General features: G+C 35.7%; 1 protein-coding gene across 2 annotated transcripts in view; it reads right to left on the bottom strand.

Annotated features, from left to right (window-relative positions):
* Nucleotides 1–1,154: 1,154 nt before the first annotated feature.
* The window catches only part of LOC132914772 (beta-1,4-glucuronyltransferase 1), a 59,300-nt gene continuing 39,132 nt past the window's right edge, over nt 1,155–21,322 (bottom strand). For both annotated transcript variants that reach the window (XM_060974152.1, XM_060974153.1), the window contains exons 2-6: nt 15,558–16,104; nt 10,701–11,078; nt 7,046–7,381; nt 4,981–5,223; nt 1,155–4,370 (exon numbers count right to left, since the gene is read on the bottom strand). In XM_060974152.1, coding sequence (XP_060830135.1) covers nt 4,173–4,370; nt 4,981–5,223; nt 7,046–7,381; nt 10,701–11,078; nt 15,558–15,923 — 1,521 coding nt within the window. In that variant the 5' untranslated portion in view covers nt 15,924–16,104 and the 3' untranslated portion in view covers nt 1,155–4,172. The remainder of the gene's footprint in view (nt 4,371–4,980; nt 5,224–7,045; nt 7,382–10,700; nt 11,079–15,557; nt 16,105–21,322) is intronic.

Below are 21,322 nucleotides of genomic sequence, written 5' to 3' on the forward strand. Positions count from 1 at the left end.
TTTTTCTTTTTGTAGCCATGAATATTTCAAAGATTTATTACACCATGAAACTCGTTTATTATTACAATTAACTATCTAGCGTAATTGAATCGGCATTTTAACGTGCTTCAGTTCAAACACACTCTCATGCACCATATGTATACGCATACGCATTAAATGACAAAGACGATAAGGCACAGAATACACGTTATTACTTATGAGCAATCATTATACGTGATTGCAAAGCCCCGATAAATGGAAAAAAAGGTAAGAGGATGAAAGGAACTTGTTTCATAGAATTCTGAGTTTTCAAGAAAATAAAGTAATCATCCTCTTTTTGTATGTGAAAATATCATGTCACTTATAATTTTATTTCTTCTCAAATTATTTATATTAATAGAACATTATAAGAATCGTCTACTAAATTTTCAATAAGAAAAAATAATTAAAAAAAAAATTGTTTAATATTTTCATACATGGATCATGGTAAATGATATTTTATGATTCCTTCAATTGTCATAAGTTATCCTTGCTAGATTCTGATCACGTAATTTCTTGCTAAAGAAATAAAATAATTCATAAGAAGGCTTACAAATTTAAAAAGAGGACTCAAGTACCGCATGTAGAAATGAAATTTTCTTCACTGTTATTAGAAGTTACATAATTTGCTAGAGAATTGAATTTGTTTTTTTACAATCAGTGAAACATAATTAGTAAAATAGTAGTCAGTTTGTGCCCTAGGGTTATCACAAAAACGCGAGTCAGACTCTCGTTTTCCCTAAAAATTCATCTCAAATATCATTTGAGAAACCTTTCACTGAACTCATTTGCTATATGAGTCTTGTTATCATGAAAGATCATATGTACACGTGTATAGCCTTTTTCAGATTATACGGGGCGGTGATAAAAAAAATATTGCAAATATATGTATGTAATGTTATATGTGTGTGTGCACTGCATATGATTACACGCCATTAAGAGTACTCACATTAAAAAAGTTATTCATTCTTTAAATAACGAGTTACTCTTATGGAAAAGATTCTAAATTTTATTTACAATTCATTACTTAAAAATACATACTTAGTTTTTTTCATTAATGAAAATATCCTTAATGATATAGAATATGCACATTTTTCATCGTTATCTCACTCATTTACCGTCATTGTTTGACAATCTTCTTTTTTTGACACGGTATACATTACAATAGAAATTAATTGCACAGTCTGATTAAAATAAAAGTTAAAAATTAAAATTCATTTCTAATTATTATTTTTCCCACCTTTCACAAGAATATTCTTTTCATATAATACATATAACATTTAAATGGCTAAATAAAAGTATTACATTAAACAATGGCATTCTCTTTTGTTGGCTTTACATGATAAATAAAATAGAAAATGGGAATACTACTTTGTTTGATATAAGTAACTAAGCCATTTCTGATACATACAAAGTTTTGATTATCGAAAATAGCAGACATAAATATGTACCATTATGCTATCTTCTTCGATAAAATATTATGATTTATCATCTATAAGGCTTGAAAAATAATGTTACTGAAAATACACAAATATTTGGATACGTCGAACATTTTATGACAATATATCTTTTTAGAATTTCGAATTCCCATTTAGTGACTAATTAATCGTGTAAAAGTAGTACCAGTTACGTCATACTTATGTACTTATACTTAAACATATAGAGATATTTACATTATCCTTTCATACACCATTCGATACATTCATAAAGAAGAGTTTTTCAAGTTGATCTCGTATAATGATACACCAAATAGCAATTGCATAAAAATTCTTGCCTTCCTTCTTCAACATATTCCGCACACGTAATCCTCGCCAGTAATTATCGAGTAAAAGTATTAGCACAAATAATGTACAGTTACGAAATAGATCTTGCACGATTTCGTGGGAAATGATACCAAATGATTAGTTAGCTGAGTGAAATTCATCACGAGACTTATTTTTACTCTCTTCAATTTCAATTGTTTACAAAGTGTCCCATAATCAATGGTAAAATCGATAACAATTTCTCATTCTATAACTAAAAATAAATCGAAAATGTAGAATAACATTCTTTAACCCGGGGTTTCATTTTTGATAAAAATGGGATTAAAACTTAGTGAGCTATACGTCTAATTAAATTTTGATTGTGTTGAAAGTTGTACTTATACAGACTGAGAAAATAATTCCTTGCTTATTAAAAATATTTTACGTTTCTATGAATATTATTTATTATTTCTTATATATAATGATAAAAAATTTACATGCATTTTTACATGCCAAAAAAAAAAAAATTTTTGAGAGCTTGGAGAAAATTATTCTATATTTTTTATTCATTTTTGTACGTAAAATCATCTAATTATCGATTTTGTTATTAATTATGAGAAACCTTGTATAATGCAATGTTCGTCTTAATGGTAAAAGCAAATGCAATGTTCGTTTTAATGGTAAAAGCGAATGCAACGTTCCATTCATGATTGCTGTAATTGTTATCTAGCATTGGAAGCACCAATTCATTTTTATCAGACATAGAAGAAAGATATACAAAGAAAGGTTAATATATTAGCCTTAATTGATTATACTATAATAAAAGAATCATTAAATAACTAATGACTTGACTTTCTTTAATTAAAGATCTTTAGGATAAATGTTCTAGTAAACTGTTATCAAATGTTTCTTCAGTCTTGGGAGAGTAAAATATTCGCGAATAGTCCCTGTTTGATTTTTTTTACCACGGTATTCGTTCAAGAACGAAACTATATCGTTAATTAAATATAAGGGTAGTTCATACGTGTTGTTCAAGTGCGTAATGGATCATCCTTTTTCACATCTTTTCCGTTCCACTACCTAGTAGTTATATTTGGTTTCGTATGTTTCTATTTTTTAAACAAGATACTTGACTTTAAAAACAATGAAAAAAAATGCTTCGAATATGTTCATGTAAATGCATAAAATTAAAACTTAAGTCGACAAAAAGTCGGCTTCAGTCGGTTTTGCAGTAAACTCTACAAAACTCTGCACGCTGTTATAATAAATAATTTTCTCATAATTTCCTTTTATTTCTTAGAATAAATTTTCTAGGAAGTTATAGAAACCAAATTTTTTAGTCTAATGTAGTTTTCATCCAAATTTGAGCTACAGAGTTTTTGTTTAGTTATTAACATCCACTGCTCCAAATAATAATAATATTAATAGCAATTAAAAAGTAAAGATATTTTCTCTCATTATGCGAACACTGTGTTCCTTAGTCGACTTGAGCAGTGTACCTTTTTCTTTTTGGCATGTTTTTATGACCACAGTCGTTCGCGTTAGAAACGGCTTCCGTTTCCTCTTTGGGGAAATCGTGGAATGAGAAAAAAAATGCACGCGTTCACCGACAAACCACACAACACTCTTGTAAATGTACAAGTATATACGAGGCACCGTTTTAAAACGCTAAATATGTACAATTGTTCGCCCTAACGCGTTCTCAAGTGAAAATATGCGCAACAAGATCCTTTCATAACGAAGACGAACTACGTAATATGATCATCGTGAGAAAGCAAAATTTTTTATACTACTCTTTGAGTCTCTCTGAACAAATCGATTTTTCATTAATATTCCCTCTTGTTTGTAATTAATGCTGCCATCACACTTTTGTACTGCAAAGAAGATGAAGAAGTCAGCGATGAGAAACGAGGAGGAACTGCAGGAACTAACGATCATAGGAGAAGTTTGAAACCATAAGTTGTGCCCTCGTCGAAGCAACAATAAGAACCTTTTTATTGATGTTCCATGTATTTTGAAGAAATCGTTTGGAACATTCAGCAACAAGGGGAGAAAAAAGGTTCGTCGTTGTTGCTTCAACGAGGAAAGAACATTAGCGAGGTTGCGTCCTCGGAACCTAACCTGCGTAACTATTACTTTCGGCACCGTTCAATTGGCATCATTTTCAATCGTGGACATCTGTTAGTCACACTGAACGTTCTTTAACTTAGTTTCGACACCGGAAACGGCCAGAAATGGCTGATGGGCGTGGTCCTTATAGTCACGGGCGATTAAAACGAGTCTTTGAGCGCTATGACCATCGTTGATCTTCTGCCGAGCTTCGGACATTTTTGATGTCAAGAATGATCTCAGGTGTTGCCACTTAATTGGAAAACACCTGTGGAGCACTCGCTGTGCCCGTTTCTCCACGGGCTACACGGCACAGCCTTTTCTCGTTCCATAAAGAATTTTTAACTCTGGAACGATAATCTTTCTTATCAAAGCGTTCGTTTTCGCTGTCAGCATCTCCCGGTGAACATCCTTCTTGAAGATCTTAATGCCTGGACGATGGACCAGAAATGCGTTGTCCAAGATGAGGAAATCGTAGTCAAGGACGCACAACGCGTAACCCTAAAACGAAAGTCAAACTGGGTTAATGATTCAGAGAAATCGCATTGAAGAGGTTGTTTTATGAATATTACATGAATCGACAGTTTTTTGGTCATCTTTTATTTTCCCATGCATTACTGTCGATATCTTATTTTAGCAAATCTTGTATGTATTTTTCTTTTCTTTCCCTTCTTTCCCTTTCCTTGCTGTTTTTAAATTTATGAACTTGGTGCATATGACGTGAAATTCTTTTAGAACTGATCAATAAATCTTTCCTACAAATGGCGCATTTTTCGTTTCATAGTATATGAAACGCATTGGCGGTAATTTCTTTGAAAGAATTTATACTCGTTAGTGCACCAAATGTTGAAATATTTTTTTGTAAACGGTTTACACTTTCACGAATTTAGGGACGATTAGATTGGGGTTAGGTTGATCAACTCTGAGAATGTCAGATCACTTTCTACATCAAATTATTTCTCACCGATATTGCGAAAATAAATTCATGAATTTTTTGCGAAATATTTATTGCCCGGGATTCTACCGAATATTTTGAAGTTTCGAGTAAAAATAAAAGTAGGTCGCGACTATATCGACGCAAGTTGTTCTATAAGCCGGAAATCATTTGCACCTGTGTCATTTTGTCGCTTTTTCCTTCCCAGCTAAGTCTCTCATCGTACAGAGGATCATTATTGCTGCCGATGAAAATCGGCTCCCAATGAACGAAACTGCCTGTCCTCTTGCCGACGTGAAACACATGAAGGTCCTCCGTTTCCGGAGCTTCTTGCCATTCTTTACTTCGAGGAACGTTATGACAGCCGGAGCACAACTTTTTGTGGAAGGGAATTGCCGTGCCGGCCTTCAGCATCTGAACCTGAAATGAGAATTATTTGTTAAATTATTTCATTATTTTTTATACGAAAAGAATACATTTTTTCATTTTTTCAAAATTTCTGAAAACATTTTTAAGTATATAAAGTAGATATAAATATATATCTACTACTATATATATACATATATGCATATATATGTTGTTTAAGAATACGTTGAAAGTCCACATATATGGAAATCACCGTTTATCTCACAAACATGTGGCTATCTCGTAATTTATAATTTATTGAAATTTTGGCAAGGAAAACAGGACTCTTAAGTTGAAAATTGTTTATTATAATTTTCATAATTTTACTAACAAGAAATTGAGAAAATTTGGAAATGAAACTTTTATCACAATTCATATAAATTTTTCTCTTTTACAGAGATTAACTTAATTAATCTTTATTATTAATTTAAATAATTTTTAAATATGCTAATATAATTAAATACTAATGTTTAAGAACTTTTGATCGAATCCAATTGTATACTATATAATTTATATAACATCATTTAGTATAGTATTTTCATTATGTTTAGTTGCACAAGGTAGGTTAGGTTATAATATAATCATAAAATTCTGTCATAAAAATTCATTGAAAGGATAACGGTTTTACAACATTTTTTACAAAAGTATCCGGGTTCAACGTCTTCTTACGCGACTATAATTTCACCGTTTCTAATTACAGTGTTACCACCGTTTGAAGAGGCGCAGTTCTCTGATTATGCTTTGAAAAAAAAAGGGTCAGGAGGTAGCGTGTATCACGGTTAATGAAATAAGGCTTGTTCGACGTTTGAAAAAATGGAATGAAATTGAATAGTGCATAGAAGTGGTGGAATTGAATTGAATGTTTCATAGAAGTGCGGCCAGCGGCCAGCTGCACTTCACAGCAACGCTGCTAATTGTACGTATCAAGGTCCACGGTCAAAGGAAGCGCCACTGATTAAACGACCCTCGCGTTCATGCCATTTAACGCATTGTCGGATATTATGCAGCCGTCATTGCGCTCTTCCCCATCCGTTTAATTAGCTCCAAGTTCAGTTTTCAACTAAAATGTCAAATGCGAATGAACCAAGTTCAGCAAAATGTATTTCTCTGATTAAAAAACGTGAAGATCGCTTCTCACTGGTAATTAAATACGTTCCGTCGTGCAATTTCACTGCATCTAGCTTAAAAAGAACGATATAAAGATTTTATAACGATGGTGCAGACATTTCGCGTTTTTTATCGAGGTCTTATTAGCAGATTTCGTCGATATTTTCTTTTCTTTTCAAAATGTTAATTAGGTTAAATTAGATTCAGATTATATCTGGAGAGAAATTAAGTTAGGTTAAGTTGGTTTAAGGTAAATGTAATTGAGGTTAACTTACAACAATGAGTAATTAATAGCCTTAATCGTAAATAAAATTTTAGAATAAAGAATATTAATTCTTTAAGTTATTTAATCTTCAGCTTTTTGGATATTTTGCATATCATTGATATATCGTGCGTGGACTAAAATAAAATCCTGTAGTGAACGGTTGCATAGCGGCATTCGGCTGTATGCGAATGTCACAACGTAAAAGGTTAACACAAAATAAAAGTTTTAGATCGAAAGTACAATCCGACATGGGAGCTAAATAGAACACTAACAATCTAGTGACTTTCTTCTGCAATATTTCAACATCTGATTAAATGATAAATATGTTTATTTAAAGACATGTATTGTAACATACTAATACTGAAATACCAACATTAAAAATATAAAATGTTCTTACATATATAATAAGAATACTTTAATATTTCTAACATTAAAAATTTGCAAGGTTTCCCAACTCTAACTTACCAAATGTGTTTTATTATTAGGCGGTTGACTCTTTTCGTCCACCTCGAAGATGGACAATACAAAAACTTTGGGGTTAGGTTTGTAGAGGGCGGGTTGATCCCTCCTTCTGATCATCTCGAGGAATTTCGCGGGCAAGTCTGGATTCGGGTAAAGTTCGATATCGCTTGCCAACACGTAGAACGTCGGCGCCGATTCACGGGCTATGTTACGTCCGACGTTCACAGGGTACAGCAGCTTCTTCTCGTTTTTATACATCTTTGAAAGCGTGACATTCACCCACGGTGGTCCCAGCGTGCAGTTATACGTGTCAGACATAACTTTCTCGGTCGGGGGTACCTATTTCAGAAAGCAGATTGTGCCACACATTATAATAACAGCTTAGAGACTGGACAGTATATGTATAAGGTTATACTTGATAATTTTATAGCTATTTTATTTTTTGGTTATTTTGTAGTTGCTTAAATTTTTATTAGAAAATAATATCCAGTAATCAATATTTTTCAAAATTCATATAATAAATATATATATATATATATATCTTAACATATCTTAATATATATATATATTATATTTATTATATGAATTTTAAAAAATATTGGTTACTGAAAATTATTTTCTAATAAAAATTTAAGTAACTACAAAATAACCAAAAAATAAAATAGCTATAAAATTATTTATATATATATATATATATATATATATATATTTATATATTTATATATATATATATATATATATATATATTATATAATAAAACAGATATCTAGTACATTAGTAAATTCTCTAGAATATATTTTTCTCGAACGTTCATTTTCAAGACTCTAGACGAAGATAGTAGAAAAGATGAGACGTGCATCGAATAGGCAGAATTGGAAAGACGATGCAATACTTTCCGTCGAGACAGAATAAAAAGTGGAACAAGATGAAAGGTCGGGAAAGTGGTAATTAAACCGTGGAACCAATCAGCGGCCGATAGGGAATGTCTGTTTATTTCTTTCCGCAGTGCATGCATAATACGACAGTAAGAGAGTCGTCCTGGAAACAAAGTAGAGCCTTCACACGTGTAATTGGTACACGTATTCCGAGATACTAGGAGTTGCAATCGTGATTTCGCGTTCTAATTAATTACGTGCACGTGTATCGACGTTACGTCGTGATACAGAAGGAATTAATAACAGAGTTTCGCCACAGAAAAGTACAGCCGCAGGAAGTGCTTCTCTTGCCAATCTATTTTCTCAAGCCGCCTGTCTCGAAGTCATTTCACTTTTGCAAAATATTATCCACTTACTTTACTTAATTCGTCCAATTCTATTTCTGTAACTTATTACCAAAGATTTAACGTGTTATTAACGGTAGTGAAAGGACAGGATGATTTTGAAAAATATTTTTAAACATATTACAGTAAAATGTTTGATCGTAAAGAGGTAGAAATAGACCCGAGCTCTTGTTGTTAGTCTGATCTTCTTGAGACTAAGACCGTCGAAAAGTGAGTTATATAACTATTTTTTTATATTCTTTTTGGATCCTTAGGAAAAAGTAGTTCAATTTTTTAGATTATTATTTTCTATAATTTTTTAAATATTTCTAGGACGTTGTTCTATCGATAAGTTTTTAGAGTTTTAATATGAATAGTATCCCAAGGGAAATTTAGTCTTCGTTACATTACACAATCAATTTTTAAGTCAAATATTTACAAAATTTTAATAAAATTTCTATTATTTAGAAAAAATAAAAGTTTGCTTTGAAAAGATTTACAACTGAAACTTGACTGAACACGAACGACACTCCGATCCCTATCTGAAGACTTTAACGCTGGACCGATTCACGGTATTACAAGTAACATCGTTAAAACATACGTCTAAATACAATAAACAGCATGAAAATAAAAAGCAAAATAGCGGAAGATGCGTGAATGTCACGCATTGGAAACTCGAGCGAATTGAATACACGGCGAGCGTCAACAAGTGACCCGATAACATCGAAATTCTGCACGGTCAGCACAGTCTCGTGTTTTCAAAACGTGAGTGGTTTCCATATCAAACGTGCCGAGAAAATCTCGTGGATTCCTTTAAAAACCAGCCTCATCTCCAGAATCTTCACAGTTTCGCGAAGAAACACATCAAAAATTCAACAAAATGTATTTTAACACGTATTTCGTGCTTTCGCTACTTGGTTTGACGTTATGTCAGGCAGTTCCAGCGGAGAAGAAAGAAGAAATCAAAGAAGAATTAAACAAGAAGGAGCTAGAGATAGAACAGACTGGAGAAGACACCGAAAGATCCAAAAAATCGGTATTCTTAATGGACCAAGCATTAGGAGAAGCTCAGAGTTTTGGTATTCAAACTCCTTCACAACATATTCAGAGTTTGAATATCAAACAAGCTCCAGGAGTTTCTGAGACTATCAGCATCCAGAATCCACAATCTGTTCAAACTCTCAATATTCAAACTTCACAACCTGCTCAAACATTCAACATCAAAGATCAATCTAGTCAAACCTTGAGTATCAATCAGGATTCAGGAGTTTCTGAGACTATCAGTATCCAGAATTCACAACCTGCTCAAACTCTTAGCATTCAAACTCCACAATCTGTTCAAACACTTAACATTCAAGGTTCGCAACCTGTTCAAACCTTGAACATCAAGCCAGGTTCTCCGGGAGTTCAAACACTAAGCATCAAAGGTCCACAACCTCTTCAAACCTTCAGCATCAAACCAGGTCCTCAAGTTCAAACCTTCGCCATCCAAGGATCACAACCTCTTCAAACGTTCAGCATCCCAAACTCTGTTCAAACTCTCAGTATCCAGCCAAGTTCGCAAGGAGTTCAGACTTTGAACGTGATTCAGCCTCAACGCGATCGAACTTCTGCAAACGTGATAGTGGGTCCTCAGCACACCAAGACTGTCCAGGTGATCTACCCTGGTCAAGGAGGCTCTCAAACCAATGTAAACATCGTGCAACCTTCACCGAAAGAGATTGACGTACCTGTTGTTGAGAAGATTATTCGTACAGAGAAAATTGTGGAGCCTATACCTCAAAGACTGGTTGTTTCTGAAATGGAAAAGGAGATCGTGGCTCCTGTGGTGCCTGTTTTTAGGGAACAGATGGTTTTTGATCCAGAATGCTCTTGTTTAGTAATAGAACCAGAAACTATGCCAACCTTTTTTAAGTACTTTCATTTCAATTATGGGAAACCAAAATTCTACTCAGCTGTGAAACCTAAGATGTTGATCAAGCAACCTATGAGGGTTTTGGAGGTTAGGGAACGCGCCTTGATAGGTGTATAGAAAGCAGCACTCGATGTAAGAAAATATTTATTTATTTATTTATTTATTTATTGATGTAAATTGAAATCTTGAAAGATTGCGCGAAGTAGAATAATTTATTTGCTCTTTCTAATTTCTTTGAGAGTAGCTGAGAGAAACCCATTGTAATTAGAGAAATAAAATTAAAATAGCACCTAAATTTGATTATACTTATTACTTTTCCAATATGTCAAACCGTACACTTCCATAATAACGACCTATTGAGGATAGATATGATAAAGTAATTCAAAACGTAAACTCAAACATTCTCAAACTAGATGCAACATTAATCGGTCCAACAAATAGGACATAAATAAGATACAGAAAGGAAGGAAGTCATTAATACTCACCATTTTTGGCACGTGTTTGCTGCTGAAGAATACATGAAAGGTGACCAGCTGAGAGACCAGAGAGCTGCCACAGTTTCTTGAGTACTTGATGGCGTCGAGGGTCGCCGCGAAGTCTGTGCCAGGGGCGTGCATTGCAATCGATATCGGCGCTCTCCATCGCTCCAGCAACGGCTCCAGATTGTCCAGGAACGTGTAATCCGCGTGCGTGGTGTACGTCACGCTTTCCCAACATCTCACCGCCATGCTCATCGGCACGTAATTATAGAGGACCCAGTAATCACCTCGCTGCGCCCTCCTCGGTTCCAAGGATTTTTCGTTGCACTGCACCGCTTCCTTTAGGCTCATCGGTGATTGAACGACCGGCAAACCGCTCTTTGCCTGTAACAGGAATGCCAAATTGGTTAATTGGCGAACCAAATTAGGCCTTCTGACCCTGACAAAGAATATTGGTCCTCGAATCTGACTCAAGTGAGAAGTAAGACATTGCTTCAAACTTATTCCAAACCAAAATCAATTAGAAAATGTAATCTAACTTGAAACGTGGTTCTAAATAAAAGGAAAATGTTTGTAAATTATAGGGATCCCTAGACAAACTCCTAGGGAATAATAGGGAATTCCTTTACATCGAAGTATAGGAAACAAATACGATATCAAATACAATCTAACAGTATATAAGCAGGTCACACGATGCAATTTCACTCTTGAACCTATTCTCGATAAAACATAATACCACAATGGTTGCTTCGCTTACTTCCTCACAATCTTCTATACTGAATTTTGCGCGTGACATTACCGGCATTCCCCTTTATTACTAAATTATTGTTAGATACAATTTCTTGCAGCAGTATCCATCAGAAAGGTCGTAGAAGGAGATGGTAAAAGCTTTCGCTCCAATTTTGCAGAGTGACGGGATGGGGAAAGGCGGAAGGGGGCAGGCGGAGATACACGTTGAAGTTTTCCCTTTTGAAATATTGAACTGCAAAGCGGTAGGAAGCGGCTTCTGAGCCCGGTTTTACGCGACTTAATTCCTCTACACTCCCCTAGGAAACTGCGAGAAACTTGATTCGCGAAAAAAAAGGAATCTAACTTAACCTAACCTAACCTTAAACATCTAACCTTAAATCTACGTATATCGAACAATTGGTGAATTATACAGACATTTGAAGACTTCTAGACGAAGAAACTTATCCCGCGTAATTCGATGTGTTTGAAATTGGGCATCGATATTACTTATTTTAAATTTCGTCTCTTTTTATATTCTTACCGATGGAAATATTCCAATCATTGCTGTTCCCATTATCAACGAGCTAAGCGAACTGAAGTTCTTTTCGAAACGTTTGAAGGTAAGTAATTTGAAGTAGTTTAAAGGTAGTGTAATTTGAAACTTTAGTATTCATGGTAGATTAAACAATTTCAACGCGGTTACTAGAATGATGTTGGACTCAGTTATGTATGTGAATGGGTAGTCAGGTAACAAACAGTTAATGTTAAAAATGGTTACACTGGTCGCAGTTAGTATCTCGAATCTCAGTTCACGAACGTTATCGTGACTACCGTGCATGTAATACGACGATGTAAGAGCGACCACTTCTGAACCCGACGTAGTTTCTTGAAAGGGTCGACAGATCTTATCCAATGATCAGGATTTTAAACGAGGTCGAGTCACTTCTCATCCAACGGTGAGAACAGTTAAATTTTGGATGAAAGTCGATTGTTTCGAGCAGAATACACTTTTTTCCGCGATAAGATCTGGCGAGATAAGGCCGGGACAGAAAATATCCACAGCGATGGGCACTCTGTAATACAAGAACCCTCTACTTGGCTCATATTCCTGTCATATACAGCTTGCATCGATCCTGTCGAAACGTAATTTCTTCGATGTCACGAAATCAAAGGATTCACGATTAATTTTGAAATTTACTAATTTTATGAAAATCCAAAATATTTAATAAGTAATTATAATTATAAATAATATTACATACTATCATTTCTTTAGTATTATCATTATCAGTAGCTTTTTGTGAAAGATATATTTTCCATACCCAATTAAAATCAATTCTACGTGGAAAATCTCGCGAGCAATTTCATATCCAATTATCGAATTTTCTACCAACGATTGCACATTTTTCATTTAGTATTAAAATCGTTTTCCCACGATGAATTCCATATTTTCTATATATAACTGCATATAGAATTTTCCGCCAACAATTTCATACTTTCCATTTCCCGTGTGAATGGATTTTCTTCCATCAATTGCACATTCAATTTTCCATATCTAATTACAATCAATTTTCCAGGATCGGTTCCACATTTTCTACATCCAATGAGAATCAATTTTCCGCGATCAAATTCTTATTTTCCACGTGTAATTAGAATCAATTTTCCGGAATTAATTCCACATTTTCTACATTCAATCGGAATCAATTATCTGGGATCAACATCAAATTCAATTTCCACGTTCTCCATAACCAATTGGAATCCATTTTCCGGCATCAATCTCGCATTTCCCAAGTGCAATTGGAATCAATTTTCCAAGGCCAATTACACATTTTCTACGCTCAATTAGTATCAATTTTCTCGCATCAATTTCATTTTCCAGGTGCAACTGGAATCAATTTTCCACGACTAATACCACGCTTAATTAATACCAACTCCACAATCAACCATAATAGGATCTATTTTCCTTCGATAATTACTTCAGAATGGTGTTGACACAACAATGTTAAACTTCACCCAGAAACACAAGACGTAGAACGAAGTCGTAGAACGGATTAGTCATCCGAGATCCGAGCAAGTCGTTTGATGGAAAGTCCGATAGGACGAGATTTCTCTCGTCGTTTTTTGCTCAATTATCGCGGCAACGCGCGCGATTGACGTTACTTGCATGGGATCGAACGTGATTATCGATCGAAGCCGAGGTAATCTGTTGAAGATTGTGATGCTAGCAAACGGTACGCGGAGAGCTGTTGATCGAAACAACGATCGATCCGTGAAATTGGTTATGGTTGACGGTATAAATAGCCAACCTGTGAATAATTCATTGATACTTAATGTTTATAATCTATGGTCTAAGACCGTAATCGATTTGAGTCGATTTCGTTCGATCTGGTTTGATTAAGGCCTACCTACTACTATTGACTATTCAATATCAGTCTTTCGATTGACGTGTTTCCTTCTGAAATCATGATTAGTCATTTTGTGATATAGAATCTGAATCATATGATATAGAAAAGTGCAATTTACCTTGCTAAATAGTTATTAACAATGCTGGAAATCACAACGTTACATTGTCATAACGTCGTCTCTATAGTGAAAAATATAAGTACCAACAAATATTGGTTAATTGTTTCCTGGCCTTTGTTCGTGCTAGCTATTTAGATGAACAGTACATTGAGTTTCTTTTTAGAACTAACAGGTGACGCATACCGGGTTTTCCACAGATATTTTTTTTTTTTTTTATGAATTTGTACTCCTACTGTTTTTTCCTCCTCAAAGAAAACTTGTTTCTTGCAACTTGTTGGCAATATTTTCTACCACCACTCTTCGATTATGCTATGCATATGTGTAAGCAGCTTAATATAGGAATATATGGAAAAACTAATATGGAATTATTTGTGGAAAATCGAGTATACCACTAACAATGAGTTTGTTGAAATTTTGAGACACAGGATACATTAACCTTTGAAATTCTCAATTATATATTATCATCATATTTATCTAGCTGCTGCAGAGGGCCTCAAAAAATCCACCTTTAGCTCCTCTGGGTTCTATTTAGTTCATGGCATTATCTTAAATATGGGCGATACCACAAAGAACCGTTAGAAAGATGGCTGAATAGCTTGCGTTAGATTATTCTTTTCAAAATAATGCACACATTGTTCCATGGTAATTTTACTTAGAAGCTGAAGTATTTAAGTCTCAATACGCGTATTGTTTGCACATCCTAACAAGTTATGGCGCGTTCACACTAAGCGGGCGAATGTTCCTCACTTTTCCATTGTATCGTATTGTATTGGGTTTTCCTTTACTCGTCTGAAAGGAAGGCGTTATTGCAAGCCATTTTTCTGCTTCTCCTTTGCCATGTGTCCAGTCTTTGACCTTTCCATCCTTCTGTCTTTACTGGACCTATCGCTTTAGATTGCCCATATTGGTGAAATTTAGCGAAACAGAAATGCACCACTGCAGTCGTTACTCGCATCAAATAGCTTGTACACAGTGGCAAAAGAAAAATGGAAAGAGTAAGAGCCACAGTGAAAGAAAGATCGTAAAGCAAAATTATAATCGACGCGCATCACGAATAAATACAACGAATGTCATCTACATAAAAGATATAACTTAGAGAAAACGAAGCTGGCACCCCGCTGGGGGTAGCCACCCACATGCTATATTTATCTTTATTTTATTTCTTTTTTCACCAATAAGATATAACACTTTACCAAATGTCCATAAGGACAAATTGTAAAAAACCAAAATAAAAAAAAAAACGATACTTTACGTAAAAAAAAAAAAAAAAAGAATGTCATCTCAGAATCGAGCATTGTTACTCGCATGGTAAGAAGAGTATCTAGTTACTAAAATATAAAAGTTACTAGCATTCACAGGCCATGTGCCATCCTCATAGCCACTGCTAGTAATTTTTTTCACGCGTCATCCAGTGAACTGATGTTATCAGTCTCTCATTCGCCTTTGCCTTCAACTTATTCCGCTTCAAAGCGCTAGTTAAGTGTCTAAAGTGTGATTCCTCTTTAAGGTGTAAAGTGTGTGCAAATACAGTGGTGCATGTGACCGTACGTACGCGCTTGAACTTTTCTTTTGCCTGCTACAGTGTAGCCAAAAACTCTGTAGAAATCTACTCACCGTCTGATTATGCCTGTGCTCTGGCCCGTCGCCGTTCTTGTTATCAACCTTGGCCTCGTTGGTCGTTGGCCTCGTGGTGAGCAACCTCGCCCTGGCTAGACTGGTCGTGTTACCGCGTGCGCTCTTGTTCGAGGCATCCTTGATGGCAGGCACAGCTGACGACGTGGCGCCTTTTTGAGTACCATTTACGAGGTCCACAGCTCCAAAGGTCTCGGATTGCAACGGCGCCGCCCAATTTGTCGGCGGTTCCTCGATCCAGGGCCCGGAGGAGCCGAAGTGGGCGCACACGTAGAGCAACACGCAGATGTTGAGCACCACCGACACCCGAAGTGCCCAATTTCTACGTAGTATGCTCAACATGCTCATCGCCAGCCTCCTCCAGGACCACGAACCGGTTACCGTCCTACGAAGATCGTAACCAAGCGCAGATGGATGCGTTTGCTGTTCTCTTCCACCACCTCCCCACCCCTATGGGGCCCCTGATGCTCCGCGATCAGGATCTGAGCATTGTTGGCCACAGCTTCGACCTCCTCCCTCTGGTTGCCCTCTGAAACGCGAATTAGACTTCGTTACGGCCGATTTCCTCGTAATTCAATTTTTCTTTTATATATCGCACTTTCATCAGCGATCCGAACGCAACGTATTCTACGGATTGAAGGTGTTTTAAGAAATTGCTACTCTGAGATTGCTACTCGTGGCGAGCACTCTTCTAATGACAAGTACTCCTTAGCCTTGCCTCGAGCTTGCTGGCCAGTCTCGTTCAAATTGGCAACAAATTCTCTGGATTCTAATAGCAACTACTCGCTGATCTCTGTGATTCTATCTTAATGTAGTTGATTGTAGCTAGATCGCGCTTTGATATAGTGACTTTTACGTCACAAAATTGGTTGCCGTGTTACTAATATTCACCTACTTCGCAAATACATTGTACGAGCTTAGGGATAATATTTGTCAAATTGCTCGTCATGAAGCTAGCGTAGATTGTAAAATCATTGTAGTATGTTTATCGTTTATATTTGTTTATTATATTCGTGGAATTACAATTTCCATTCAAGATTTAATGCATCATAAAAGATATAACCTAGCAAACACGAAGATGGCACCCCGCTGGGGTTAGCCACCCACATGCTATATTTATTTTTATTTTATTTCTTTTTTTTTGAGATATAACACTTTACCAAATGTCCTTCAGGACAAATTATAAAAAAACCAAAATAAACTAAAAAAAAAAAGATTTAATGCATTATCGGTTTGCTCGTGGCAGTGTCAAACGATCTGACTAAAATTAACTCGTCTTTATTGATTTATCAACTCCGTGACCAAAGCAGTCCCTGATTAACGAACGACCCCGTCTATAACAGGTTTAATAATTTCTACCGGGCCTACGTGGGTTTCACTGGCCATTGCACAAACCCGGCTCGTGATCCCAGGACGATGCATTCTGAAACGGCCGCCCGGAGAATCGTTAACGACTTGTTAGTAACTCAGTTACCTAATTCCATCCATCGGTGATAATGACACTCTGCGGTTGGCATCGATTCTTTTTGCCACTTTTACTACGCATCGATGACTGCCAACGAGCAATGCCGATGCTTTCATTGTAAGATCCCGGGCTATTAAATGCTCGACACGGTTCATTATGAGAGATAGGAAAAATAGCCGTAAAATTAACGTTTCGTTTTACGAGCGTCAAATTAGTATCGGTATCGAGTTATTGCGATTTGCAAAGCGAGTGAGTTTCAGTGCAGCTGCGAGCCTCTTCGAGGCCGTATTCAACGACTTCGTTGATCGTAAATTAGAGAAAAGTGCGTTGGATAGGAATTACGAAAGCGTAGAATTGCACGTAACGCAGAAAATGCAGAAAAATATATGAAATGCCTACGGTATAATAATCGTTATGATATCTCGCGGATGAAGCAAATTCCTACTGGTTGGTTACTGTAATCGGTGCATGCATCTGACACATCCTGTGTCTTTCGTAAAAGATATAATTTAGAAAAAACGAAGCTGGCACCCCGCTGGGGGTAGCCACCCACATGCTATATTTATTTTTATTTTATTTTTTTTTTTTCTTCACCAATAAGATATAACACTTTACCAAATGTCCATAAGGACAAATTGTAAAATGACCAAAATAAAATAAAAAAAAATCCTGTGTCTTTGAGATCATAGATAAGCTGCGAGAGAGATAATCGAAATTAATCCACGTGAAACAGTTGATTTCATAGAAATTGAAAAAATTGCAATTATTGGGTTGGCAATTAAGTGATTGCGGATTTTGCCATAAAGGAACAGCAATTTGACAGCTGCCTGATACATTAACAGCAGACCAATCCAAAGTTCAGTAGTACTGTAACTCCTGAAACCCTAACAGCAACACATGTACAACGCGTCCGCTATTTAGTCCCCTTTGCTTTCGGTTGGCATTATCTGAGAGCGTGCTCTTTGTCATTCCTGCCCTTGTATCGCTGCCAGGCAACTGTACAAAGGCCTGTTTCAGTCGTCGAACAATTCTTGGGCACAGTTATTAGCAAGGAACGACGACCGGCTGGAAATTGGCACGGCACTTTGTATCGCGACTTAATACGATATATATACAGCAGACAGCAGTTTCTGAAGTTGAATTGCACGTCGGTAGAAGAAGTTAGGCAACGTTGTACTGGGAGCCACGCGAAACGACGTATTGCTTCCGATGATTATTGCCCGAGAATGGATGCAACGGAGGGGAAACCGATTTACGCTAAGCTTCGCGATTGCCTTTGCAATTTTTTACGCCACAATGTGCAGGTATGTGGTTTTTGTTAGAGAAGGATGTTACAGAAGATCTGTTTGTGCAGATTCTTTGGTATATTTACGCGTGTCTATAGGTTAGGGTAGATATCGGGTATTTAGGTTAAGGTAGTTTCTTGATTCGTGTCGTTAGAATGCGAACATTTATATTTTGATGAATACGATTAAACGGGTGAAATTTAATTATGCGTATAGTCGAACCTTGAAGTCTTTCGGGTGAAAGTCTATCTACTATTTATACGAGTAACATTTTCTTTTAATTCTTATTTATTTTGAAGACACACTATATATCGAATATTTACAAGACTACAGACGAGAAATCGTAGATTATTAAAAAGGGTATTTTATGTCTAATAAACATATATCCAAAATTATTCCATTTTTGAGTAACGAATGTTTAAAAATTTAAGAGTTAGGCACCTGGCGTCAGGCAACCTGCCATGCGCCGTTCCTATTGACGCGCTCGTACGAAACTTTTAAACAGCAAATTACGTGGCACCCTCTCTAACCTAAAATAATTTATGAAATTATTCCTTTATTTAAATGCAAACGAATTCGTGATAAATTATTCGCAGTCAATGTTCTCATACGGTTAATGCAAATGTATTTAAAGGTAAGAAGCGAGGAAGTTGAACCCTTCGAGCTCGATGTTACAGTTTATCGTTGCAAATTCTACGTTGACTCGATCGCCATGTATAACATTAGTAAAAATAATGTGTGCGTAATAACACGGTAGAAACTCGATTATCCGATGGGAGACTGAAGGCTGGATTAATCGAAATTCCGACGGCACTCGCAACCACTAAGAAAAACTTGAATATAATTGCCAACTGTGTTGCATTAAAAAGTACGTAATTAATGGGTGGGAATACAATTTCTCGATCTTTAAGCATGATATTTAAACTGATTATGTAAAACATTCTCTAAATTGAGGGGAAAAGAAAGGGAAAAAGTATTCGCGTGCTGGAAGACGTTTTCGAGACCGATTTTAGAGCTTGGTATGCACTTCATTAGGATAATGAATCAACCGGTAATGGGACAGTCCTAGTTTCGTCATTCTTTTTTCCATAACTTTCCAATCTTCTTGACTCTCTAGAAAATAATACACGATTTGAAAAAAATATTTGTAGAAGTTTTTTTTAAAATTTTATGCGACTAACCTATAACTCGAGGAATCGTCTGTTTGTTGTTAAAAGTTCCTTTATTACTTTATCGCGACGATAGATAATTGTTTGAGCGTGTTTTTCAATTGTTTAGGTTAGGTTCGATATAGATTTTGATTGAACGTTAGGATAAAGCTAAATTTAGGTTAGGGTTTCAGGCTTCGGCAATGTGCTTGGATTACGTTCACAGCTACGTTCTGATTAGATTTTGGTCAGGCTTGGGTTGCGTTCTAATTATGCTTAGGTTATGACAGCACTAAATTTTCATTAGATTTAAATTACGTCTCCGCTATATTTTAATTACTCTTTGAATTAGATATTTGTTCCGTTGGACAGAATTACGAGGTATTATATTTAGATTTAAATTTAACTTAACCTATATTCTGATCTTATAATTTAATGTTTAGGCTATGATCAAAATGTAAATTTCATTGGATTTGATCTACGTTGCCTTTAATCTCGATTCAAATTCACATTAACCTCTTACTTTGTACGATATATCGTTCACGAATATACGTTTTCTCCGCAATTGACTCTTAAGTCTACTTGGATCTAAGTTCAACTTAATTATTAATCTAATCATTTCTGAGTAGTTATGGTAATATGTAATTCTATTTTAAATTAAATCGAACGTACGCCGTCTTTAATCTCAATTTAAATTCATATTAACTACGTGCTTTGTATAATATATTTTTTATCTACTAAATGATTTAACGTTGTATAAGAAGTTGATTAGCTTTCGAAAGTAGCGAGAATGGGACACCGTTTCGCGAGTTTCGACCAACGATTACGCCAGCCTGTATAGTTAATCGCTCGACGCGAACAGAAGACACGAGACGAACGGTCGACGAACTTGTCGTATTGCAAAGTCATCGCGGTGTAACTCAGCTGGGGGGCAAGAAAATCGATGCAACTGTTAATACGAATGATTCATCAGCACTCAATTACCGTGCAACCGTACGAGATGTTACGTAGTCGTGACTCGTACACGTCGAGGGCACAACATTGAAACCATTTGTCGTCACATCGTGGCAATAGCTTTCAGTAGCCGCTTTATCTCCCTTTACGCCATGGAAAAAGATCCTATCGGACTGAATAACGATAGTGGGACACTATGCTTATCTATGTCTTTCATTTATGTTGTACCGTAGGTTCATTCAGATAGAACAATTTAATTTGTGAGTTCAACTAGAAATCAGGTTTCCTATACATATACGCAAGGTTAGGTTTATAGGTTAAATTTTAGGTTAGATTAGAATTGGTTTAAATTGCCATTAGATTTCGGTACATCTTTTTATACTCTTGCGTTGGGTTCGAATTACGTTTGGGTAAAAGTTTCCCCGCTTGAATCAGACTATTTATCTGTCCTTAAGGCTAGGTCTGCGTTTGGCTATTCGCACTGAGATAAGTTTGGACTAAATTTCTGTAAAGTTTGTTTTATCTAAATCTCTGTTCGGAGATATAAGTTTGACTTGAATTAAACCATTTATCTCTTTCCTTCTTTTTTTACGTAGTTAAATGTAGGCTAAGTTTGCGATAATCATTCACCTATTATCATACAGGATGAAATATTAAATCCGAGTCAGATAAGTAATCTAATCTTATGGAAGCTTAGAATAAATTAAATTTTCCAAACGACAAAAAATTCCTTTATAAATAGTCATCGTTGATACCATTTGAGGTTATGGTACAGGCTGGGGGCGGGAAGAATATTGGAAAGAATTTAGAGGTTATTATCAAGCTATAACGATAAGAAGTATACTTAACGGAATTTAGATAAAAATAGATTATTATTCTTAATGCTATTTCATA

Source organism: Bombus pascuorum, chromosome 15, assembly GCF_905332965.1.
Source record: "Bombus pascuorum chromosome 15, iyBomPasc1.1, whole genome shotgun sequence".
Taxonomy (NCBI): Eukaryota; Metazoa; Arthropoda; class Insecta; order Hymenoptera; family Apidae; genus Bombus; species Bombus pascuorum.